This window comes from Dendrobates tinctorius, unplaced genomic scaffold, assembly GCF_039654945.1.
Source record: "Dendrobates tinctorius isolate UK_male_01 unplaced genomic scaffold, ASM3965494v1 ptg000129l, whole genome shotgun sequence".
Classification (NCBI taxonomy): domain Eukaryota; kingdom Metazoa; phylum Chordata; class Amphibia; order Anura; family Dendrobatidae; genus Dendrobates; species Dendrobates tinctorius.
Window position 1 is genome coordinate 7,698,840 of NW_027361797.1, and position 27,893 is coordinate 7,726,732.

General features: G+C 40.9%; 1 protein-coding gene across 7 annotated transcripts in view; it reads left to right on the plus strand.

Annotated features, from left to right (window-relative positions):
* Positions 1–27,893, plus strand: part of RBFOX1 (RNA binding fox-1 homolog 1) — a 991,812-nt gene that overhangs the window by 873,490 nt on the left and 90,429 nt on the right. For all 7 annotated transcript variants that reach the window (XM_073542794.1, XM_073542793.1, XM_073542798.1 and 4 more), the window contains one exon: positions 16,594–16,658. In XM_073542794.1, coding sequence (XP_073398895.1) covers positions 16,594–16,658 — 65 coding nt within the window. The remainder of the gene's footprint in view (positions 1–16,593; positions 16,659–27,893) is intronic.

Here is a 27,893-nt window from a genome sequence, read left to right on the forward strand (position 1 = left end):
ACCACATGGGCCGGGGCTCATTCCACTGAATGCCCTTACTCCTTCCCTGTGGGACGAACACTACTCAGACATTACAGGGTGGGTTTACCAACTTCTGGTAAAAAATTTTTGGCTCACCAACAGTTAACAGCACATAGTTCATCCCCAGCAAGGACACAAGATGGTGTAAGTAATAGAGGCTCAACCTTCTGCTGGCTCATAAGGTATTATTATATCCATGGCTTCAGGGCCTTCAGGACCAACTAACCCAACTATGAGCACCGCACTTTTGGCAGGCACCCCCTGAGAGGAGGTAGTGGCAAGCTTAGGAAGCTTACCGACACAGCGAGGTATGTGACCAGGTGGCCAGATTGGCCCAATCTGGGGTATGCAAACTAATTTGTGGTCTCAGGGGTGAGCAGTGGAGCAGTTCTACTAGCTGGAACCATGGTCTCTAAGCTGCAGTCCCTTAGAATCACGTTGGTGACAGGAGCAGGCCCTTTTTTACAGCTATCAGTTCTCATATGAGGGCATTGTGCCCCACAAGATAGTTTTTAAAAGCAACAATCTACTATAAAAATGATAACATATACTGTAGGTGCACTGACATAATAGAAAATCAGTTGTGAACAGAGCAATAATTAGAGAGGAAACTTAAAGTGACTTTTTTGGGCGAACTTGATGTCAATGTGAAGAGGTGAACAGAAGGTTTGATACTCCAATTCCTGTCCAATCTAGGCACAGGTCTTAAAATTGAAGTATAAGGTATCAGATCAATTTATTGTCATTTATTTTCCTGTAGCAGTACATGGACTTTGTGGCATTGATAGTAAAATAATTGATGTTACCTAACAGTATGTAGTAGTAAAGTGAGATTACAACACAGTTCTTGATTCCAGACTGCCACTGGATCCTTAATGTGGCAAGCTATTTAATTCCTCTGGGTCAGCTTTACCAGCAAGAACACACATTGGTGCAAGTGACACAGTCTCACCCTACTGCTAGCTCATCAGGGGTTAGGACCTCCATGACTTTGGGGCCTCCAGGGCCCACTACACCAACCAGCAGCACCCCGTTTTTGGCAGGCACCCATGGAGAGGAGGTAGCGGTAATCTTAGGAAGCTGACAGAGCTTAGCGAGGTATGTGACCAGGTGACTGGTTTGTCCAAATATATGTTATCCAAAGTATTAAGTGTGCTCAGTGATGGGCAATGGAGCAGTTCTGTAATCCACCAGCTGGAACCATGGTCCTTTAAGCTGATGTCCATATTGCCACACCGGTGACAGGAGAAGGCCTCTCAGCTCAAATTTCAAGGCACTGTGTTCCACAGGATTGGGAGGAGATAATCCTGGCTGTTTCCTCATTGATCACTAGTTCAATTAGACTGCATAATTATTCTCCAAATGATGCAGACTAGTACACCGCAAAGGGCTGATGCAATCCATAAGCAGGCATTCCACCAATCATCATACAAAAAGGGGCACCAGAGAGTCACACATAAAACATTGGTTCAGGTTCCTTGACTTACTGAACAAAGGTATAGTACTTCTGGCGTAATTAAGAATGGTCCACCTGAAGACAAGTGGTCAGATTTTCACTATTGATGCTGAGTCCTGTGGGATCAAAAAGAAAGGGACCATCCACCTTGTTATCATCCCACATGTTCTAAAGCATGCATCTCTGATGGTATGGTGTTGTATTAGTACCTATGGCATGGGCTGCTTACACATCTTGAAAGACACTATCAGTGATCCCATCCAGATGTCCAAGTCTGCATTCTTTCACATTTCAACAAGACAATGGTAAATCACATACTACATCTATCACAACAGCAAGGCTTCACAGTAAAAGAGTTCAGGTGATAAACTGACCGTCTGTAGCACTGACAGCATTCCTGTCCCAAAACTCCAGCCATTGGTCTCCTCATTTCCCAGACATTTAGAGATTGTTCCAAAAAAAAGAGGGGATGCTACATATTGATAGACATGGTCCAGGCCCAACTTTTTTGTGATTTGTTGCTGACATCAATTTTCAAGTGAGTTAATTTTTTTTACATGAAATAGAAAAATGTGTAATTTTAACCTTCTGATTTATGTTCTATTGTGAATAAAATATCGCTTTAAGAGATATCCAAATCCTTGCACTCTATTTTTTCACACTGATCCTACTCAGCATCACAACTTTGATTTGGAATTGGGGTTGTAGATGTTTTTAGATAAATTCTGTATCACAGTCAAATGTTAAAGTTTAGCTATTGTTTAACAGAGATTGACTTGTAATAGTGACATTTCAAATGTTTTGCTCAGTGAAGGTCCCAGTGCTGAGATTCCCACAGATCAGAAGAGTTAGATATCATCAAAAACTGAAATGTGCAAAAGTTATGTTGCTTCATCAAAAGTAAAAGAACAGGTTTAATAACAATTTTCGCATAAAATATCCATAATTCTAGTGCTTGCTACAACAAAGATTCAATATGACACCCACTCTCCAATGACAGCTTAACTAACTGTATCGCAGCTTTATTTATGAGGACTATTCATAGGATCACTTCCAGTGGGTCTCTAATGTCCTATCTTAAATCACAAGCAATTGAGAAATGGCCATGCATGACGGTGAACTCTATTTATTTATATATTTAATTTTACTCAATTCTATAGAGCGATATTAATTCCACAGCACTTTACAAACATTGACATCATTGTCCCGAATGGGTCCCACAATATAAATTCCACATTAGTATGTCTTTGGAGTTTGGGAGGAAACTGGACTATACTGTAAGTGCTGATTTTGTCCTTGGAGGGATTAGAAGCTAGCACCCCAGTGCAAGGCTACAGTGATAACAACTGAGCCACTGTGCTTCCTTATTTATAAAAGAGACCTGTAATTTGCCAAACACATTTTTTGTAGATGAGCATAAATATAAATGCCTGGAAAAGCCCTTTAATACAGGGTGGGTCATTTATATGGATACACCTAAATAAAATGGGAATTGTTGGTGATATCAACATCCTGTTTGTGGCACAATAGTATATGGGAGGGGAGAAACATTTCAAGATGCGTGATGACCATGGCGGCAATTTTGAAGTCGGCCATTTTGGATCGAACTTTATTTTTTCCAAAGGCAAGAGGGTCAGGTGACACATCAAACTTATTGAGAATTTCACAAGAAAAACAATGGTGTGCTTGGTTTTAGCGTAACTTTATTCTTTCATGAGCTATTTACAAGTTTATGACCACTTATAAAAAGTGCGCAAAGTGATGCCCATTGTGTTGGATTGTCAATTCAATCCTTTTCTCCCACTTTTGACACTCTGATAGCAACACCGCAGAAGAAATGCTAGTCTTAAGGTACTGTCACACTTAGCGATGCACCAGCGATCCCGACTAGCGATATGACGTGGTCAGGATCACTGGTGCATTGCTAAGTGGTCACTAGTGAGCTGCCACACAGGCAGATCTCACCAGTGACATAGCAGGGATCGGGGGTTGCTACTTACCTGTCAGACGAGGCGATCCTGACGTCCTCCCGCCCGTGTCCACGCGTCGCTCATCGGTGCCACAGGAAGCCCAGCAGGATGCTGATGATGAGAAACGGCTCAGGACGTTCTCGTGCGATCAGCGATAACCAGCGGGGAGCCGGTCGGAGGTAAAGTATCAGACATAGCGATATCGCTAGCAATATCGCTGCTACGTCACAAAAACCAGTGATGTTACAGCGATATTGCTAGGGATATCGCTTAGTGTGACAAGCCCTTAAGGGATTCAGATTCCCTTTAGGAATGCTCGGACCTGACACCCATAATATGGTGGTGCACCATCTTGTTGAAAAACTCAGGGAACATGCCATCTTCAGTGCATACATAGGGCAACACATCATCATGTAGCAATTTCATATATCCAGTGACATTGTGGTTCCATTGATGAAGAATGGCCCCCACTATCTTTGTACCCCATATACCACACCATACAATCAATTATGGGTGTCAGGTCCAAGCATTCTGACATGAACAGTTTCCTGGAAAGTGGATTGCTCATAGTGGGCCAGTTGTATGGCCACCAAGGTCTCCTTTTCTGACCCCCTTAGACTTTTATCTTTGGGGTCATTGGGGGCAATTGTCTATGATGTGAAGATACAAGATATGCAGCATCTGAAACAATGGATACTGGAAGCCTGTGCAAGCATTTCTTCTGCACTGTTGCTATCAGTGTGTCAAGAGTGGGAGAAGAGGATTGCATTGACAATCCAACACAATGGGTAGCACTTTGAACACATTTTATAAGTGGTCATAAACTTGTAAATAACTCTTGAAAGAATAAAGTTATATTAAAACCAAGCACACCATTGTTTATCTTGTGAAATTCTCAATAAGGTTGGTGTGGCACATGACCCTCTTCCCATTGAAAAAAATAAAGTTGGATCCAAAATGGCCAACTTCAAAATGGCCACCAAGTTCACCACCCATCTTGAAAAGTTCCCCCCCTCCCATATACTTATGTGCCACAGGAAACTGGTATCACCAACCATTCCCATTTTATTTAGGTGTATCCATATAAATGTCCCACCCTGTATATCCATCCATCATCATATTTTTAAGTTTTAAATCTTAACTGTGATTTTAATTTTTATTCCATAAATCAATAGTACACATGAAAATAAGCAAATTTGCATTATATATGATCAGAGAAATTTGCTTCTTTTTTTGCCAGAATTGTTCAGTCATTATCAAAATTCTCAATTCTGACATAAAATCTACATTCAATGAAGACAGACATTCCCCTTACTGAGATAGGAGATGGCAGGTGCTATTGAAAAGATTCTGTCTAGATAGGAAAGAGGGAAGAGCTCTGCCTGTAGCTGCTCCCTCCACATAGAATTGTATCAGCAGCAAGTGCCATCTCCTATCTCAGTAATAGGAAAGTTTGTCTTCACTGAATGCAGATTTTAACAGATGGAATCTCGTAATTCATCCCACCCATTGGCGCACACGTCTCGTGATCGTGGTCTGCTAATGACCCCCGTACTTGTCATTTCGAACCTCCTGTGAATGATGGCCCACGGATGGAGTTCGTAGGAGATTGTAAATCCTGCTATACGTAGCATACCTTCACAAAATTTTATAAAGTCGATGGAGCTAACTATAACTGGTTTAAAAACGCCAAAAGTCGCAAAATATTTTTGCAACTTCAGGGTGCACAGAACTTTTATGACATGTTAAAGGGTTTTATGCCAGAATTCTGACAAAAACTCTTATATGAAACAAGATCTATATGTTTAGAAAAACTTCTCTTTTAGCCCCTTAATGACTGAGCCAGTTTGACCGTAATGATCAAGCCATATTTTACTATTCTGACCCCTGTCATTTTTTGGGGTTATACACATGTGGTCAAAATTGTTGGCACCCCTCGTTTAACCCCTTTACCCCAAGGGTTGTTTGCATGTTAATGACCAGGCCAATGTTTACATTTCTGACCACTGTCCCTTTATGAGGTAATAACTCTGGAACGCTTCCATAGATCCTGGTGATTCAACATTGTTTTCTTGTGACATATTCTACTTCATGATAGTGGTAAAAATTATTTGATATGACTTGCATTTGTTTGTGAGAAAAATTGAAATTTGGCAAAAATTTCACAATTTTCCAAATTTGAATTTTCATGCCCTTAAATCACAGAGATATGGCACATAAAATACTTAATAATTACCATTTCTCACATGTTTACAAGTCACTTTGAGTGGCCTATATGATAGAAAATACCCAAAAGTGACACCATTCCAAAAACTGCACCTCTGAAGGTGCTCAATGCCACATACAAGAAGTTTATTAACCCTTCAGCTTTTTCACATGCATTTTGGGAATGTTTTAAAAAAATGAACTTTTAACTTTTTTTCACAAAAAAACTATTTCAGATCCAATTATTTTTATTTTACCAAGGGTAATAGGAGAAATTGGACAGCAAAAGTTGTTGTATAGTTTTTCCTGAGTACGCTGATACCACATATATGCAGGTAAACCACCGTTTGGGCACATGGCAGAGCTCGGAAGGGAAGGAGCACCGTTTGACTTTTCAATGCAAAATTGGCTGGAATTGAGATTGGACACCATGTTGCGTTTGGAGAGCCCCTGATGTGAACAACACAAGTGACACCATTTTGGAAACTAGACTCCTCAAGGAACTTATCTAGATGTGTGGTGAGAAATTTGAACTCCCAGGTGTTTCACTAAAGTTTGTAACGCCCTGGAGTGAAAATAAAAAATCAAATTTTTCCACAAACATAATCTTTTAGTCCACAATTTTTTTATTATCACAAGGGTATCAGGAAAATTGGGCCCCAAAAGTTGTTATCCAAATTGTCCTGATTACGCTAATTCCCCATTTGTGGGGGTAAATCACTGTTTGGGTGCACAGCAGAGCTCAGAAGGGAAGGAGCACCGTTTGACTTGTTCAACGCAGAATTGGCTGGAATTGAGATCTGACACCATGTCACGTTTGGAGAGCCCCTGATGTGCCTAAACAGTGGAAATCCCCCAATTCTAACTCCAACTTTAACCCCTACACACCCCTAACCCTAATGCCAACCCTAAACTTAATCCCATCCCTAAACCTAATCCAAACCCTAATCCCAACCCCAACCCCAACCCTAACCCTAACTTTAGCCCCAATCCTAGCCCTAACTTTAGTCCCAACCCTAACCCTAGCTTTAGCCTAACTCACTTTAGCCCAACTCTAACCCTAATGGGAAAATAGAAATATATCCTTTTTTTATTTCATTATTTTTCCCTAAGGGGGTGATAAAGGTGTATTTGAATTACTATTTATTTATTTTCATCACTGTGGTACTGATGCAGCACAAACATACCACATGTGTGCCGCAAGTATTACACACATGGACACTGACATCTCTGGTACTGGAAATATCAGGATGTGTGAAAGAGGCTTTTTAGCGGGTTTTTATGTTTGGCAGCTGTCACATGCTAAAAGACACTTTTTTATTGTCAAAAAGTTTTTGCATCACCACATTTTGAGACCTATAATTTTTCCATATTTTGTCCCACAGAGTCATGTGAGGTCTTATTTTTTGTGGGACCAGCTGACGTTATTATTGGTATAATTTTTGGGTGCATGACATTTTTTAATCACTTTCTATTCCGATTTTTGGAAGACAGAATGAGCAGAAGCCAGCAATTCATTAATTTCTTTTGGGAGGGAGGCGTTTACACCATTCCACGTGTGATAAAATTGATAAGGCAGTTTTATTCTTCGGGTCAGTATGATTACAGCGATATCTCATATATATCTTTTTCATGTTTTGGCGCTTTTATATAATAAAAACTATTTTATAGAAAAAATAAATGTTTTTGCATCACTTTATTCTGAGTGCTATAACTTTTTTATTTTTTCACTGATGATGTATGGCAGCTCATTTTTTGCAGGACAATATGATGTTTTCAGCAGTATCATGTTTATTTATATCTGTCTTTTTGATTGTGCATTATTCCACTTTTTTTGGCGGTATGATGATAAAGCATACTATAGAACCTGTCAGCGCTGCAGTTTCTATACACTAACCTGAGAGACTTCCTGACATGCACTGCACATGACAGCTCTGGAGACCCGGATGTTGACATGACGACATCGGGTCTACATGGCAGCGATCAGGACCCCGCGTCCCATCATGGGGTCTCTGATCCTGCTTCAGAACACTGTGATCATGTTTGATTGCAGTGTTCCATCTGTGACCGCTCCTTTCACTTAGTGCCAGGTGTCTGCTGTGAAAATCAGCTGACACCCACCCGCGATCAGCCACGTTCCGTGAGCATGGCTGATCGCCTATGACGTACTATCCCGCCAATGGAAAGTAAAGCCCAGGACACATGATCGGGACAGTACATCTAATGGCAGAAAGGGGTTAATAGCAGAAAAATCCACAATGGTCACAGAAATAAGTTGAATCTGACAAAAGTAATAATAACTAAAAAATCTATGATAATGAACACATGAAAGTCAGACATTGCTGGCCACCCTATTGCTGAATACTTGTAGAGTGAATTACAATTTTTTGTTTGAGAATTCAATAAGTTTGTTCATTTCTACTTCTTATTGTCATAAGGTCTGAATACCAAAGAAGATGTATCCTTGGAGACACTTAGGGTAGGGGGCTCAAAGTAATAGGAACATAAATGGTGTTTGTTTTATCTATAGAGAATGGCCTCTATTTGTTAATTGGCATGCTGAGATTATTTTGAAATGGTTGATATAATATTTTGGTCCACTGCACAAGAAGCTCTGCTGTTTTCACAGTTTGATAATCAATGCATCACTGAACACAGTTCTTTGAAATCCATGTTTTTGTTTGTCCCCGGCTTAAACGAACAGCTGCAATTACCGTTACATACAATTGAATGTTAATTTGAAAAAAAAAAAATACTGACACCAATTTGTAAACTACAAACTGCCCCTTTTTTGTTCTAACGCTGAAAAATAATACACTTATCTTAAAGTGTCAGCAGTTGTACTGAGTGTGACGTCTGCTGTGCATGTTTGTACAGATATTGCTGAATGATGATGAAGCATGAAATGCACAGAGTGCAGGATTATACTTGCTAATTTACTTTGAACACACTGTAATACTTGGTAATAAATTAGTCTACATGTCTTTGTAATTTGAATTTAATTCTTCTATTGGGGACTGTTACCATTATAAAAGAAATAAAATAACATAAAAAATAGATTAAAGAAAAATTTCCCCAAAAAAGTTTTATTGTTCGGTGCATTTGTAAGGTATATCTGGTACATCGCTGTGTTGTTATATTTTTTTATCCATCGCAGTATATTGTATTTTCATTTCTGTGACATTCACATTTTGGCTCCCATGCAAATACTGTATTTGGAGAAACTAACTTTGGTTCTATACATAAGAACCAGTATGATTTGGAGAGTTAGAGCTTGGGTCATGTGATACCGCAATATTATTGGAATGGAAGTGATATTATATGAATGCAATAATCAGGAACAAAAATAGACATCACAATTATGTACAGTACCAATAGACCAAACAGTCTTTAATTTTCCTGTGTATCTTCTTAAATGGATTCTGCCAGCAGGTTTTTGCTGCCTCATCTGAGAGCAGCATAATGTAGGAAAATATACCCTGATTCCAATGATGTATCACTTAGCTACTGGGGGAAGTAGTTGTGACACAATCAGAGTTCCTAGATGTAGCACATAGCAGAACTCACACCCTAGTTCTCTATGTACATAGTGTTAGGCGTCAGGTTCCTGTCGCTGCACAGCGGGAATCCCAAGCCTTGCTTCCGGCGGTCGCCCATTCCTCTCCAGCTGCAGAGGAGGTTGCTCAGCAAACTCGTCAGTCCTGACACTCTGCCCAGACCAGCTCCGTGGGTTTGCTTGCTGCTGCCACCTCTGGCACAGCTATGGCAATGCATGCTGCTCAGCAGCAAGATTCTCCAGGGACTAAGTCCCCATGTCGGGCCACTGAGCATGCCCGTGGAGTGATCTCTCATTGGAGATCGAAGGTCACGTGCTCAGGTCCTGCTCGTGTTTCGATTGGCCCATCCGAGAAGCCAGGAAGGTCCCGGATGCTCGCGGCTATAAAAGGCTTGCATGGCCACTCGGCCATGCGCTAGGATAGACTGTATTTTCAGACTATGAGGAGTGAGTGATGTATGCACGCATGAATGTCTCTGGTGAATGACTCATTAAGAAACCCCTACCCTTGGTACGCATGTGTTGTGCAGCCTAGCCTGCTAGCGCACAGGCTTAGGCATAGGTAGGTCAGTGTTTGAGTCAGGCATTAATCCTCACCAGTGACTCGGCACACCTCAGTGCACGTGCTCCACACTCCTTAGCCAGCGTCTATAGCGGCATTCGCGGTAGAGACACCACGCGCTCAGTGGGCCTATAGGGACTCTAACCCCATGTCCTTGGGGTAGAGTTCTGTGGCCATACACTGTGCTCTCTTTTGGCCAGGCTCTGTGAGCTAAACAGCCTCCGGCATCTACATTCAGCAGTCGTGCGGCTCTGTGAATTAACAGAGTTCGCCCCTGTTCACACTGGGTGACGTAACCCACGTGTGACCTTTCCACACCGCTTTATACTTCCGCCATTATCTAGCAGCAGTGTACCACCTCTGCATGGTGGACCCCAGGCTGCGAACGCACCTACTATTATTTTATAATTTGTTGCATTCCGCCAGCCCTAACATTATCCTAGCGCCAGGGTCTGGTTAATAATGGCGGACGAACAACGACTGCATAGATACATCCAGCAGCTGGAGGGTAGGTTGGCAGTGCTAGAGTGTTCCACCTCAGCTGCGGATGTTACCTCGGTCGCTGTTCAAGCAGCTACAGAGGCTGTCGCCCGTGTCTCCACGGCCAGCTCTGCCCCGACCTTGTCTCGCCTCCCGCTGCCAGAGAAGTTCTCGGGTGATAGTGCTTCATGCAGGGGTTTCGTGAGTCAGTGCTCCATTCACATGGAGTTGCTGGCCACACGATTTCCCTCTGAGTGGGCCAAGTTGGGATTTATCATCTCCCTTCTGTCAGGCCGGGCCATGGAGTGGACCACCCCGCTGTAGGAGCGTGGGGATCCCCTGGTGCAGACTGCCACCCATTTTCTGGTCACTCTGAAGCAGGTGTTCCTGGGGCCTCGGGTCACGCACAACACCGCACTTCAGTTGCTGGCCCTAACCCAGGGTTCATCTCTGGTCAGTCGGTATGCCATCCTCTTCAGAACTCTGGCCTCAGAGCTTGAGTGGCCATATAAGGTTCTCATACCTATATTCTGGAGAGGTCTGGCTGATCATGTTAAAGATGCCCTGGCTACCAGGGAGGTGCCCACCACTTTGCAGGAGCTCATTACGGTCTCCACCCGAATTGACATTCGCTTCACTGAGCGAGGGCTTGAGCGCTCCAAGTCCCGCCAACAATTTAGGTTGGCTCCTAATTTTGCTAGACCGCTGGAACCTCCCGGTCAGCCGCCTGAGCCTCCAGAGGCCATGGAGGTGTCCCGCACGGGATCCAGAGTCCGGTCTGCGCGGGTACCTTCAGTCTGTTTTCGTTATCGACAGACTGGGTACCTTGCTAACCAGTGCCCACAGCGGCCGGGAAACGCTCTGGTCTAGTGGTTATCAGAGGGGGCCTACTAGACACAGCGACTTTCTCCTCCAAGCTCCTGTTTAAAGGGGCATTAGAGTTTGATTCTTCCACTCTGGTTGTGAAGGTTTGTGTGGACTCTGGAGAGGAGGGCAATTTAATGTCGTCTGCCTTCACCCAACAACATGCAATCCCCCTGGTCCCGCTACCTCAACCTGTCACTATCAGAGTGGTGAATGGTGCGACACTCCCGTCCCAAATCACCCACCAGACGGCTCCACTGAGACTCTCACTGTCTCCTTCCCAACAGGAGATGCTGTCTCTTCTTGTCATGCCCGAAGGTATCGACCAGGTCCTCCTAGGGGTTCCTTGGTTACAAGCTCACTCTCCTCACATAGAGTGGTCCTCAGGAAAAATGCTTGGTTGGAGCAAGTCCTGCGAGGGTAGGTGTCTGAGGGACTGTGTACAGGTCGCTATCTCTGAGGTTCCCGCAGATCTCTCCTCGCTTCCCAAGCCATATCAGCAGTATGCAGACATTTTCTCTAAGAAGGCGGTGGACACCCTTCCACCGCACCGCCCTTACGACTGTCCTACTGACCTCTTGCCTGGTGCTGAGCCTCCTCAGGGTAGAGTCTACCCCCTATCTCTCCCAGAGACAGAGGTCATGTCTCAGTATATCAGGGAGAATCTGGCAAGAGGATTCATTAGGAAGTCGGTGTCGCCGGCGGGAGCGGGATTCTTCTTTGTCTCGGCTCGGGTTCTTGTCGCTGCACAGCAGGAATCCCGAGCCTTGCTTCTGGCGGTCTCCCATTCCTCTCCAGCCACACAGGAGGTTGCTCAGCAAACTCGTCAGTCCCGGCGCTCTGCCCAGACCAGATCCGTGGATTTGCTTGCTGCTGCCACCTCTGGCACAGCTATGGCAATGCATGCTGCTCAGTAGCGAGATTCTCCAGGGACTAAGTCCCCATGTCGGGCCACTGAGCATGCCCGTGGAGTGATCTCCCATTGGAGATCGAAGGTCACATGCTCAGGTCCTGCTCGTGTTCGGATTGGCCCATCCGAGAAGCCAGGAAGGTCCCGGACGCTCGTGGCTATAAAAGGCTCGCATGGCCACTCGGCCATGCGCTGGATTGGACTGTATTTTCAGACTATGAGGAGTGAGTGATGTATGCATGTATGAATATCTCTGGTGAATGACTCATTAAGAAACCCCTACCCTTGGTATGCATGTGTTGTGCAGCCTAGCCTGCTAGCGCACATGCTTAGTCATAGGTATGTCAGTGTTTGAGTCAGGCATTAGTCCTCACCAGTGACTCGGCACGCCTCAGTGCACGTGCTCCACACTCCTTAGTCAGCGTCTATAGCGGCATTCGCGGCAGCGACACCGCGCGCTCAGTGGGCCTAGATGGACTCTAACCCCGTGTCCTTGGGGTAGAGTTCTGTGGCCATACACTGTGCGCTCTTTTGGCCGGGCTCTGTGAGCTAAACAGGCTCCGGCATCTACGTTCAGCGGCCATGCGGCTCTGTGAGTTAACAGAGTTCGCTCCTGTTCACACTGGGTGACGTAACCCACGTGTGACCTTTCCACACCGCTTTATACTTCCGCCATTATCTAGAAGCAGTGTCCCACCTCTGCATGGTGGACCCTGGGTTGCGAACGCTCCTACTATTATTTTATAATTTGGTGCGTTCTGCCAGCCCTAACACATAGTCTATTGACAGTGAGTAGCTTATCTGAGGAGGGGACGTGGTCAGACAACTTGGCACATGGGAACTAGTTTGGACAGTGACAATGTTCTAATGATTAAACCTTAATTGTTAGTAGGCAGCAGCACACAGTCTGATCAGTGACACATCACTGAATTCAGTGTTTTAAACCTTTCCTCATGCTGTCATCAGATTACATAGCAAAAAAAACCTGCTGGCAAATTCCTTTGAGCAACTTAAGAACCTACAGCTTAACTGAATTTAAAAATAGTCATCTCAATAATGATATTGATGCTTTATCACTAGAATGAAGGCAATATGATTAACCTTCGGCCATGTCTGTAAAGTTTTCTTTTGACAAAAGCATCACTGTTTGCTTGGCATTTTTCTTAGAAAATGTTTATTGTATATCAGAGGTGGTCCCAAATAAAGTTGATTAAAATTTTATCCCTGTCCAGCAGCCACATTGTTGATGTTGAGGTTGCCTTCAGGTCATAGGAGCTTTGTAAGGCTCTGGTCTGAAAGCTATGGACTACCAAAGTGGCTGCTGGACTAGGATCCTGCAAATCAACTCTATACTTGAAGACTCTAGGTGCCCTTAGATTGATTTATAGTAAAATATTTAATGCCTTTATTGTAATTACCAACCTTCTTGTAACTACCAATGTTCTTGTAACTACCAACAGTAGACATATTAGTCTCACTAATGCACATACATTTATTATTATAGAGTAGAAGATTATGACTCAATATAACTGAGTACCTCTCTATTGGTCGAAACACATGTACAAATAGGCCTATAACTATATTAAGGCTATGTGCCCACGTAGCGATATTTAAGCGTTTTTGCCGCGATTTTCGGCGCGAAAACGCTGCAAAAACTCTTAAAAATCGTGTACAGAACGCCCCCCATGCATTCCTATGGCATTTCGCACATGCTGTGCTAATGCTGCGCTTTTTTCCGCGGCGGAATCGCATCGCGGAAAAAATCGCAGCATGCTCATTCTTTTGTGCGGAATCACAAAGAATTGCCGCGATTCCGCACCCATAGGAATGCATGAGAATCGCTTACTTCCCGCATGTGGCTATGCCCACCATGCGGGAAGTTAAGCGTCTCATGTGCGGTTGGTACCCACGGTGTGGAGGAGAGGAGACTGTCCTCCAGGCCCTGGGTACCATACCCCTGTAAAAAAAAGAATAAAAAATAAAAAATCGGGGTATATTTACCTTCCGGCGTCCCGCGCTGCATTCCCGGGCCTCAGTGTTCCCAGTAATGCCTTGCGGCAAGGCCCTGTAATGACGTAGTCTCGCGTGACTCTAGCGGTCTCGCGAGATCACTATAGCAACGCGAGACTACGTCATCACAGGTCTCGCAAGGCATTACTGAGAACGCTGAGGCCCGGGAATGCAGCGCGGGACGCCGGAAGGTAAATATACCCCGATTTTTTATTTTTTTTTAGCATTTTAACATCCTATCTTTTACTATTGATGCCGCATAGGCGGCCTCAATAGTAAAAACCTGGTCACACTTGTCAAACACTATGTGTGATGAGTGTGACCAACCTGTCAATCACTTTCCAAGCGATGCTTCAAATCGCTTGGAAAGTGCTTGAATATTGCACGCGAAAATCGTGGCAAAATCGCGATCATAATCGCGGTAAAATCGCGGTGAAATCGCGCGGAAAAAAACGCACAATTTCTGGGAAGGAGTCCGGTTTTTACTGAGCGTTTTAAAACGCTACGTGGGCCCACAGCCTAAGACACTGTGTTGTGAGTTCATTTTCCCCTTCACTACTGAGGCCCGAGGAACTCCCTCTTCTGGTGAAGAAAGGTAGTGAGCCTGATTGTCAAACACCTGGGGCTGATGATGATGACTGGCTGAGTGGAGTTAATGACTGGATGTAAGGCTGCCGACGCCCTTCTGGCCTGCGGGTGATTTCTCTGTGGACTTCTAGGAAACCAGTCTGATTCCTGCTCATCTACAGCTAAGATTTCTGCTTTGCCTTTTTGCATTAGTGTTTTGTTTTCCTTGCTTTTCTGGATTCTGCCATTCCCTGCTGGGGTGAGCTGAATCTCCTTTTGCCTGTTGCTCTGTCTTCAGAATATTCCTGAGTACTGACATAGCCTTTTTTGAAGCCTAGCGTCTTCAGGGCCTTTTTTACTGTCAGTTTGTTGGCTCTTATTTTCATAGGGTTTTTCACGGATTGCAGACAGCAGCCTTCCTGTCCTTTCCTATCTAAGCTAGCTTGGGCCCCATCTTTGCTCAGTCTATCTTTCTGTCTGTGTTTTGTTCATTCTTCTTGCTTCACCGTCATTATATGTGGGGGGCTGCCTTTTGCTTTGGGATCTGCTCTGGGGTAGTTTAGATTTCCCTTTTTGTCTTTAGGCTATGTAGTCCTCTGGCTGTGATCGAGGGGCCTAGGGCATCGTAGTAGCCCCCCACGGCTACTGCTAGTTGTGTTGATAGGTTCAGGGGTCTGCAATCCGATAGCTGCCAACTTCTCTGGTTTTCTGGACTTAGCTAGCATTTCTATTTTTGCCTCCTACGGTGACTCAATCATAACAGACTGATGTCTGTTGTACAACCAAAGATCTGTATACAAATATAATTTTGCCTAAAATCAGCCTATCAAGAGATTAAACTTGATGGACCTAAAGGCCCCGTTACACATAACGATGTCCCAGCGATCCCAGCAACGATCCGATATGGATGGGATTGCTGGGACTTCGTTAGGCTGTTCGCTGGTGAGCTGTCACATAGACAGCTCTTCCAGCGATCAGGACCAGCGAGCAAGCTGGTATCCAAGGTAAACAGTGGGTATTTAAGAGCGGCGCTGCTCTTAGATACCCGCTGTTTACCCTGGAAACCAGCGTGCATGCTGGTTTCCAAGGTAAACAGCGGGTAACCAAGAGCCGCGTGGCTCTTAGATACACGCTGTTTACATTGGAAACCAGCATCCAGCGTCGCTGATCTCTGGTCTCTCGCTGCCACACGCAGCGATGCGTGCTGGCCAGAACAAGACTAACGATCAAAAAAACGGCCCAGGATGATGGAGCGCGATCAGCGATACCCGGCAGGAGGGACGGTCGCTGATCCATGTCACACACAGCGATTTCGCTGGCGAGATCGCTGTGGCGTCACAAACTCAGCGCTCTTGCTGGCGATATCGCTGTGTATGACGGGGCCTTAAGTCCTTTTTCATCCGACGTAGCTTTGTAGCAATGACCTACTGGAATCTGTTAATATGTACATATGGGTTGGCCTATTCTTTTCCAATTGTTTTTTTTTAATAATTTGAATCCTCCCCAAAAAATAAGTATACATGATCTGAGTTATTTTTATAGCAAACAGTTTTTACATACATCAGGAGGAACATTTAACAGCATGACAAACGTTCCATAAAAAACTGTGTAAACGGAGCCAAAGACTATCCGATCCCTAACATTTTTGTCTGGACCCTCAGCTCCTCGAAAGCCTAACAACAAGGATTAAGCACTTGGTGAAACAAAGTACCAAACACCAGACTGACCAATTATTTCTTTATCACGTTTGTGGCTAACATTATTAAGTGTAACATCTAGCTTCTGAACTTTTTTTTATAAATGGTTTACCGACATATTTTCGCAGTTCTTTTACAAATCTGCAAACTTTTACATACTGAATATATTTTTAAGACTTGCTGATAATCGATTATACTTATATTTCCTGAGATTGCATCCTAGCACAATGTTATTAACTTTTAACATCTAATTAACAATCATAAACAATTGAAAATTTCTATTATTTTTTTTTAGGGTGGTTATGCTGCCTATCGATATGCTCAGCCTGCAACAGCTACAGCAGCTGCATATAGCGACAGGTAAGGGCTGTTAATATTACTTTTTATGTGTTTCATTGGTTCATTTCTGGCTGTAGGGTATACTGGGGTATGCACATGTACAAAATGTTAGAATTAAAAGGGCTGCATCCTTATCATGAGCTAAACGTCAAAAAGATGAAACCTTGATTATATATATATATATATATATATACTGTATGTATATATATATATATATAGCTGCTTCGAAAAGAATGAACATCCAAAAGCAATACAAATATAACATATAGTCTAACTTAGAATGAAAAAACCCCGGCAGACATAGCTGTTTTATCATTAATATTTTATCATATATTTCCAGTAGACACTAAGTAACTTTTTCTGATTATGGACCACTCAAGGTTATGCTCAGTGCAGATCCTAAAAGGGTGCATGAAATTTATCCTTGGTGGTCTAGTGTCATGCACCGCAAATTGAAATTATTAGCCACAAAATTAAATTAATTATTAATGAAAAATGAATGGATGCAAGCATCACAGGACTTGAGTTATCGGTCCTCTTAAAATCAAAGGAAAAAAAAATCCTGGCAGTCCCAGTAAATATCCTTCATTGGCCCATGCGACAATTCATCTCTCTGCTATGATATGCTCAAGCCAGATATGCACTTTTATCTCATGACTACTTACTAGCATGTAATAATATATTGATTTTTTCTGGGGTGTTCATTTCAGGCAGCAATTTTGCTCTTATTATATTTTTACATAAATTCTAGTGATGAGCGAGTGTGCTCAGATAAGGTGTCATCCGTGCATGCTCTGGTGCTAACAGAGAATTTTCTGCGTGCTGGAATGCTATGTTCGAGTCGCCGCGGCTTCATGTCTCGCGGTTGTTCGACACCCTGTTTATTAGGCAATCCCTGCATGTGTTGTGGCTGTTGAACAGCCATGAGACATGCAGAACATATTATTCGAGCATGCCGAAAATACTCCATTAGTGCAAGAACATGCGTGAATAACACCTTATCTGAGCACTAGAGTTGAGCGACTTTGGTCGGATCCGGTTACATGAAACAAAATTTGCTTCAGATGAAACTTGTCCGACTAGGGCAAAAAAAGTCAGAGTTTCGTCTGAAACCCGACCCCAATGCAAGTCAATGGGGAATAAAAGTCGGCATTGAGTGGATGAATGTCATCCACTCAATGCTGACTTTTATTCCCCATTGACTTGCATTGGGGTCGGGTTTCGGACGAAACTCCGACTTTTTTTGCCCTAGTCGGACAAGTTTCATCTGAAACAAATTTTGTTTCATGAAACCCGATCCGACCAAAGTCGCTCAACTCTACTGAGCACACTTGCTCATCACTAATACAATTTTATTTCTTTACTTTCACATAGCTCTTGATTTATTTCTACGATTAGTTAATACTGCAGTTTGCATTTATTATGCAACTTACACATGCAAACAATTTACATCCACAATGTCAGTATATATAATTTAATTTAAATATCCCAGGCATAAACATATAGTAATAACAATAATAATAATAATAATAATAATAATAATTTGTATTTACCTTTAAAATAATCTTTCAATATAATATTTAACATTATTTTTATTTGACTGTTATTTAAAACTTTCTTTTTGTAATTCTGATTTAAAATGTTACAAGTACTATATATAGTTTTTTTCTTAACAATACTTTCACATCTATTGCATAACCATAAAACTTAGAATGATCTGCTAAATTCATATTTTAGCCTCCTGACAAAAAAAGAGAATATTGACAAACAGTTAAAAATTACAAATTTGTTTTCTTCAGAGAAGTATCAAAATAATTAAGCAATATTACATACATAATAGAATTATTATTTTAAACAAAGTAATCTAATAGCTTCTTTATGAATAATAGTAGATAATAAATATACCATAGAATAGGACAAGGTTATTTACAATAATACAAATGTTATACAAGCTATAAAAAAAAGTATACATGTAGCAGATTTGATGCAAAAATCTCTTTTCCGATTCATCTTATTGTGATTTTCAGAAAAATATCCACTTACTCTAGAAATAACCCACATATGATATCTGAAAGTGGTTTTTAATTGCAGATTTTTTTGCAAAAATTCTTACCCTCAATGTTTTTCCCATTGCAGAATTTAAGTACATATTAATTAGATAAGATAAAGGTTAGGGATATTTCCTCCTTGTCTTGGCAGAGATATGTCTACACTCTCTTAATTAATCTTAACTAGTGATGAGCGAGTATACTTGTTGCTTGGATTTTCTGTCCTCTGAGTATTTTGGCATGCTCGGAGATTTAGATTTCGTTGTCTCAGCTGTATGATTTGTGACTGGTAGACAGCTTGTATACATGTGTGGAATGCCTGTTTGTTAGGGAATCTCCACATGTATTCAGCCTCTCTACAAGTCGCAAATCATGCAGATAAGACGATGAAAACTAAATCTCCGAGCACGCCAAAATACTCAGAGGACACCCAAGCATGCTCGGGAAAACCCAAGCAACGAGTATACTCGCTCATCACTAATCTTAATATTAACAGGATATATAAAAATAGTTGAATTAATTAATATGGCTGTTTCAGTGTACCCTAGTCTCTTCAAAGAAGAGGTAAAAAATTATTGAGCCACCTATTGGAAGTAGCAATCTTAAAAGTCTAACAACCCATTAAAAGGCTTTGCCACAAGACTTAGAATAAAAAGCCAAGCCAGACATCGCACCATTAGACATGTGTTTTGGGGTGTTTACCCTTCATCAGTGCAAAGCAGGAGAACTAGCTTAGCTGGGTGATTGGCCTTATAAGAATGCTCCTCAGAGAATTTAAACATGTAGTATATCCTATTCATCTTTACAGAGCATGAAAAATCTAAAGCCATAGTGGATATTAAAGAGTAAAATAAGGTTGAATAAGGTTTATTCAATTAAATAATCATGCATTTACAATCAATTATGAAAGTGTATATAAAACCATTCATAAAAGTTAGAAAAATATTCCCTTTTCGTAGAGTAAACATATCTAGAAAAAGATGACATCTACAATAGAATATCCATAAATGTGCATTCTCATTCTACTCTAAATATCAAATGTAACATGCCAATATATTATATCTTCCCTCCGGTATTTTTTTCTGTTGTCAAAAGAATAAATTTAGCTAAGCAGTTAAATTAAAATATAGTTTAACAAAATCTTTATAATGACTGTAGTACTGAAATCCCTTGTTCAATGCTAAAGTACCAAAGTTAAAATTAAAAAAAACACTCGCCTCTAGGATCGGTGCCATTCCAGCAATGTCAGCACTGTGATCCCATGTGACATCGTTATTTCATATGACCGCTGCAGCCAATCATTGACCGCTAATTGAGCGCAGCCTTAACAATTTCAACAGAATTTAAAATGCTTTGTAAATGTCTTTTTTTGACCTTTTGGGAACACAATGCAAGCAACGAATGAAGGAATAAAAAGTTAAACTAAGGGGAGGAAAGAGAGCCACAACTACATCGAATTAAATTGCTGTTTCTAGTCCTGTCCCTGTAGGAAAAACAAAAATGGGTACAAAAATGAAAATGTATTTTAACGTGCCCTTATGGTCGTAAAAGAAAAAGAAAAATGATGGAAAAATATACTTGCATTCTAGTTATTTTTTACATTCCTTCCCAATATATATATATATATATATAAACATGTTATTTGAATATCCAAGCAAGGACAAATTTTAGTGTCTTAGAGCGACATGTGTAAAGGAAAACCAAAAGTATGCCTAGTCACGAACGACGGAAACTGTCCTGGTCTTAAAGTTGTTAACGTTCATATTATTATTTAAATGTACAATAAAATTATTATTATTATTATTATTATTATTATGCTATAATTTGCAAAATTATCAGTAGCTAAAATGTTCATCCAGATATTAGAATATATAGACTGTATACATATATATATATATATATCGCTCAAAAAAATAAAGGGAACGCTTAAACATCATTCCAAATGCTTTAGTGTTCCCTTTATTTTTTTGAGCAGTATATTTAGACATACATTCCCTTACACACAATGTCAGTCTACCTTGTACCTTTTTGTAAACTCATTCAATTACCTCACCCCTCTTCCCCCAATATGTCTAAGTTCTCTGTCCTTCCTATAAACAGCTTTCCATTTTCTCACATTTGGTTGCTGATGGACAGATTGTTATGACAAATAGACACACTATAGGAGTAACTTTATTAATCACATGGTATATATGTGGGGACATTGCTGTTGGACCCTAAAATATACATGGTGGGCCATTTATATGGATACACCTGGGTGGGCTGACTTCAAAATGGCCGCCATGGTCACCACCCATCTTGAAAAGTTTCCCCCCTCCCATATACTAATGTGCCACAAACAGAAAGTTGATATCACCAACCATTCCCATTTTATTTAGGTGTATCCAAATAATTGGCCCACCCAGGTCTAACCTTATAAATGGCCCACCCTGTATATACCTATACGATAGTGAGAGGAATAAAAAGAAAGTATCAAAATGGAAAAATATACTGGATTATTTTCAGTCTTTTGTTGAATCATTGGAAAATTTACCCACAAAAATGCTCTCATATATTTCTTGTTTTTTTAGACTGCATAATGATACCTATACATGTGGAATGATAGATAATGTGTAGTGCATGAATCCCTTGCAGTAATCCTTTATTAGTACAGCAGGTAGATTCTTTATGTGAAAGGAAAGCAATTGCATGTGTAGCTGACGCATGCCTTGTCCTAAAGATAATAATGTTTTGTTGTTGTTATTGATATGCTCTTTTATCACTATGTAGTCAAAATTTGCTTCCCTGAATGCCATGGTGGCTTTTATTCCCTAAAATTAAAGGCAATGCTGCATATTTGTTGCCATTCCATCTTAAAGAAAAAAAAAGCAATGCAAGCATGTCATGGTTTAAAAAAAAAAAACAATTGTGAAATTTATTTCATTATTTTACTAAACAAGTGCTCTGCTGCAATGTGATTTTGCACACATAAAATGTTGGATTTAAGCCTGTGCATGTGTTTTTTGGTATACACTGTAATGGTTGTGCATATACAAATCGTAATAGATGTTTTTGTTTTTTTTTAAGAATTAAATACAAATGCATGTTTGATTTTGTTTTTCCTTTTATAGCGATGTTGTCCTTACAGACGCGCTTGTAGTCATAAGTGAAAATGTTAGCTATTACTGATATTATGTCCAAATATGTACCATATACCAGTCACCATACAAGATTTGAAGCAAACATGGAGATTAAACATTATGAGGTTTACTGTATGATCAAACAAGGTGATATATAACTGGAGTTATTTTAAAACGTAAAGGCTACATAAAGGCTACATTCTTCCAGTCTAATTCCCTACAAGTGTTACTCCAGTTTGATAAAAAAAAATAATAGAGGAGTGTATGCAGTATATACACAATAAAGATTTAATTGACATACACAACTACTACACAATAAAAATAAATGTTTCATAGTTAGTTAAAGGGAATCTGTCACCCCATTTTTCGAGTATCATCTGCCGGCACCGCCATCAGGGGCTTATCTACAGCATTCTGTAATGCTGTAGCTAAGCCCCCAATGTAACCTAAAAGAGAAGAAAAAGGAGTTAGATTATACTCACCCAGGGGCAGTCCTGGTCCGGTTTTGTCCGATGGGTGTCGCAGTCCAGTCCGGCACCTCCCATCTTCATACAATGCCATCCTCTTCTTCCCTTCCTGTAGTGGCTCCAGCGCAGGCGCACTGCTCTGCCCTGTTGAGGGCAGAGCAGTGTCCTGCAGTGTGCAGGCGCCGGGAGAGGTCCAGCACCTGCGCACTGCAGTTTTCTGCTCTGCCCTCAACAGGGCAGAGCAGTGTGCCTGCACAGGAGCCATGACAGGCAGCAAAGAAGAGCAAGTCATTGTTAGAAGATGGGAGGTGCCGGACCGCAACACCCATCGGACCAAGACTGGACCGCCCCCCGGTGAGTATAATATAACTAATTTTTCTTATCTTTCAGGTTACATTGTGGGCTTATCTACAGCATTTCAGAATGCAGTAGATAAGCCCCTGATGGCGGTGTCGGCAGCTGATACTCAAAAAATGGGGTGACAGATTCCCTTGAATCAGTTACATAGGTTGGAAAAAAAACACCTAGGTCTATCAAACTCAACCTTTCTCCACCAATTGTACATTTTGTTACGAATTTAACTATAACCTACAATGTTATGTGTATCAAGGTCTAGCTCTTTTTTAACAGCTGTTACACTGTCTGCTATTACCACCTCTTGTGGTCGGCATCCCACAGTCTGACTGCTCTAACTGTAAAGAACCCTTTCCTATTTAGCTGCTGGAGTTGCCTTTATTCCCCGGTATTAAGTGCACCCTAATCCTCAGTATGGTCTTTGGATGGAATAAGTCATGTGCCAGTGTTTTGTACTGGCCACACATATATTTATACATGTAAATGAGATCTCCTCTGAGGCATCTTTTTTCTAAGCAAAACAAGCCCAACTTTTCCAACCTTTCATCATGAGAGGCCTTCCATCCATTGTAATAATCTAGTTGCCCATCTTTGAACTGAATCGATCCTTGGAATATCATTTTTAAAACGTGGAGCCCAAAACTGGATCCCGTATTCTTGATGTGGCCTCACCAGTGGGAAATAAAGTGGTAATAATACATTGGGATCACAGGATTTTATCTCTCTTTATATACATCCTAAAATCATGTTTGCCTTTGCAGCTGCTGCTTGACATTGAGTACTACTACTCAGGTTACTTGTGACGAGAATACCCAAGTCCTTCTCTTGATCAGTAGTCCAGAGTATACTCCCATTTAATGTACATGCAGCTATAGGATTACTCCGGCCTATGTGCATTGCTTTATATTTATCTACATTTACCCTCATTTGCCAAGTGTTTGCCCATTCAGACATCTTTATCAGATCATTTTCAAATATTGTAATGTCAAGGACAGATTTTAATATCCTACATAGTTTGATGTCGTCAGCAAAGAATCACACTTTACTCTTAATACCATCCACAAGTTCATTAATTAGATAAAAGTTAATAGTAAAAGCAAAGAATAATAAAAGCAAGGAGAGGCTGATGAAAGACACAAAATAATGAAAATAAGAGGAGCCACCAGATGGCAGAATACTACCAATGAGTAATGATAACAGGTATGTATAGGCACATATATAACCATAAAGTTAATTACAATGCAATTCTGCACATTACATGTGCAGAGATTTGCTGCAATGTAATGCACAAACAATAAAATCAGTAGTGTAAAATTAAAATACATAATAGTTAAACATACCCCCCAAAAAATAAGAAACTGTGCCACCACATCGGCCTCCACCTCGGACCCCAAAGCACATTTCTTCCATACTTCATCTGCCACGATAAGGTATACAACTGCTGTTGGTTAATTATTACACTATTTCATTTAACTTAGTTCATTTTTGCTACTATTAAAGACACCTCTTTACCTCCACCTCTAACCCCCAGAAGAAGACGGGTCAAAATGTGCACATGAGTCTGAGTTGGGTGGCCAATGTGACATATATATAGATATATAGATATCTATATACATCTATATACAGTATATACATATATAGATATATATAGTGGAAGGTGGCTCACTCAAAATGTCCTCGAGGTAAACACAGGAACACTTTAGGTTACGGTTTCTGGGTGGTTTATTACTTCATAAGCCATAAAGCTCAACATAGTAGCAAAAAATAGTAACAAAAACAACCTTTGTGGCACAAATGAAAATAAAAAGTACATACAAAGTCCTTCTCAGTATGGCTCCCGCCTTCTGGGAAAAACACGAACGGCAGCTCTCACTGGAGCATCAGCTTGGAGGCTTCCTTCCTCCAAACAGCACAGCCTGAAAAAAAACAGTGGCTGGACATTTAACACCATCCAACCACACATCTGGGGAGTAGGCATCCTATCAATCTCTTATCTACTTACTGAAACCTGGACTCTGAAAACAACTGATTTACTCTCAGTACATATCATGCTGGAGGGAAACTTATGGGTTTCACATCACGCAGGATAACAACTTTTGAAATACATATATTCTCCACAAAGGCTCCAGTGACCCTGTCACAATAAAAATATATGTATATATATGCCTAGTCATATGTGGTAGCATTACCCATTAGTAGTATTCTGCCATCTGGTGGCTACCACTTGTTTTTTAATCTTGTCTATGTCTCTCATCGACCTGCCCTTGCTTTTGTTGTTCCTTGTTTTTGCTATTAACTTTTACAATTTTATTGTGTGTCTCACTTAAATATATATTCATCTTTTTTTATTAAACTGGAGCTTTTTCTGTGTGCTCTTATCTATATTATAATTTTGTTTTTGGATTATCGGCTTCTTTGAACTGCTTACCCACTGACAACCGAGGACCACTTCTCTGATACTCCCAGGTGGTCTTTATTCACATGGCAGCAGTGGTTATGTCATGTCAACACTATGTGACCAAATAGCCAGTCACTTGTCTTGTGTCGTCTACATCAGCAAAACTGCTGAGCCCAGCAATTAGCTGGAAATATTCACATTCTGTCAATGTGACATCACTGCAATAGCCAAATGAACACTGGTCAGCGAAATGCAGCAGTTGTGAAACTATAGGCAAACAATGCAATTCAAACCTATAGGCCATTTAACTGCAAAACCAGACAACCCCTTTGACATCAACACTCCAGTCAAAAATAAGAAATAAGTCATCGCATTGTGTTTATTTATGCTCCTTACCTTTACATTGTAATGACTTTGTGCTTCCCGGTATTTGCTGTAAGTTTATATTTCCTATATTACGACATCAAGAGGTGGCTATCCGCATGATAAAAATTGTTTCAGGATAGTAAATGAATCAGTGGTATATTAATTAGATCACCCTATGTAGAAGGCAGTTGGCAGCTGTACAAAGTTAAGCTACTCCTTAAAACATAATGAGCTTAATTATCTTAAAAATGAGTTATTTGTAAATCTTAACAATTTTCAAGCCCCAACATCACTGGTGTCCAATTAGAATTCTGCAGGGGGTCAGTCATCATTGTATGGCCAATACAAGTTTCAACTATAGCCCAGAAAAAGACAGCAGGAGCTCTCTGTAATGATATTATTCAGGTAAAAGATACTATGAGGGCATGTAGAGCTAGATCACATTATACAAAAGCTTTTCACGGAGTGAATCTTAAATCCCAACATTTCTTGTAATTACTTTCCAAAATGGAAAATGTGTTTATGAGCCTCTAAATATTATGCACTAGGTGATGGATTCTCACGGGTTTTTTTTATATGCCAAGCTTTCACATATTTTCTTTTGTCTTCTAATGGGCTTGTTTTGGATCAGTTGTTCATTATTTTTATTCCTATGCACTGGATAAGTTGCAACTGAAATAATTTATCTATATAATTCTTCCAGTTTCTTCTGTAATTATTTAATGTTTCATTTTCGAATTTTTGAAGAGAATTTGAGTATATACATATTTAGAGAATTCATTTTATTTACTCTTTTTTACCAAAATCACTGTACATTTTGAATTTACCTCTTTTATAATGTGTGCATGCATGAATATTGATTGTAAAATTCAGTTTCCTAACTCTTGAGCACCGATATTAATTGTCTAGAGAAAGCAATGGACGTGTTGCCCAAAGCAAACAAGCCAACTTCAGATTTAAAGGTTGAAACATAAAATGTTCCTCATTTCCAACAGAAATATAAAACTGCTTTTGATGCACATACCTGTGTCCTCTGTTAATGGACTGTTCCTATTCTAATGTTCTCTAAATTATTTTCCACCCCTCTTGAGTGAGCTTTTGCTCTATATCGGAAATTTGCCAGCACTATAGATGCTTGATCATCCTTTCCCTCACTTTCCAACATGCATGCTCTTGCCCTTGTCCAGTGTCTTGCCTTGTCTGAACCAAAATCTTGCATCTCTGTTAAGGCTAAATGACATACAAGAAAGCAGGAATGAAGAAAGAAAGATCTGCCCCTACTTTCTGTAATCCATCTTGGTGTTTTTGCATCTAGGAGTGCATTATACTTGACAAAAAGGGGACAACAAGATATTCTGAAGGCAGACTCTTAGTCCAAAATTTAGACAACATCCTGTAATGCAGAAATAATATCACAAGACATTTGTTTCATCATGGCTGATGGCCATGAATAAGGCACAACTTGCCGAAACATGGAGGTTGCTTATAGGCTCCTATCTTCTTTGATATCTTTTTATTTAAATCACAGTTTAATAACTGTTAAGCCTTATGGGATTATTTCTTCACTGTTGGACTTTCTCTATGTTTGGGATTAAGAAGTCTGTGGATGTAGGCAAATGTTCATGAAAGCTGTGAATTCTGAACACCATAGCGGTGAGCTCAGTTTTGGTGTCTTGGGACACATAATAGTTGGCACTTGTTAGTGATTGTTTTTGGAGGTTAATATTTAATGGAATTAAATTGCACATGTCCTATTTAGTACATAATTTATAAAATTAGATCAATTTGTTTGAAAATACAGTGACCGTCTAAGCAAAGTATAGCATTAACAATTTTGACGAGTTCTCGGCACCCAAGATCTCATTGCCGAGATCTCAATCTGAGCATGCTCCACCCCCAGCGGCCATTTTCCCTGAGCCCCCCACACATACATTACTTCGATGCGGTGGCCTCTGGAAAAATGGCTGCCAATAGTGGTGTATGTTCGGATTGAGATCTCGGCAATGAGATCTCATCCCGAGATCTCGGGAGATGAGATCTCAGCATCCAAGATCTCGTTGCTGAGATCTCAATCTGAGCATGCAAGGCCCCGGTGGCCATTTTCCCGGAGGCCACCGCATCGCAGAAATGGATGTGCAGGGGGGCTCTGGTTTTCACAAAATGCTGAGGGAGCCCCCCGCACTACAGAGCACTGCAGTCATTTTAACCTGCAGCGGAACACCCCCTCATCCCAGCCTGCAGCATGCAGCAATGTGCCACTCTTGCTTCCTACAGCAGGGACCCTGGGCCCCACTTCACAACAGGCTTCACAACAGCCACTACCCCCGGTAAGCAATAACACACATGGATTATAAGAGGCACCACCATTTTATTAAGATAAAATGTTTCTTATTTTTTCTCCTCAAAATTTGGGGTGCGTCTTATAATCTGCTGCACCTTATTTTCCACAAAATAAGGTACATACCAAACAGTATATAATAAGAGAAAATAGTGGATTTCAAGAA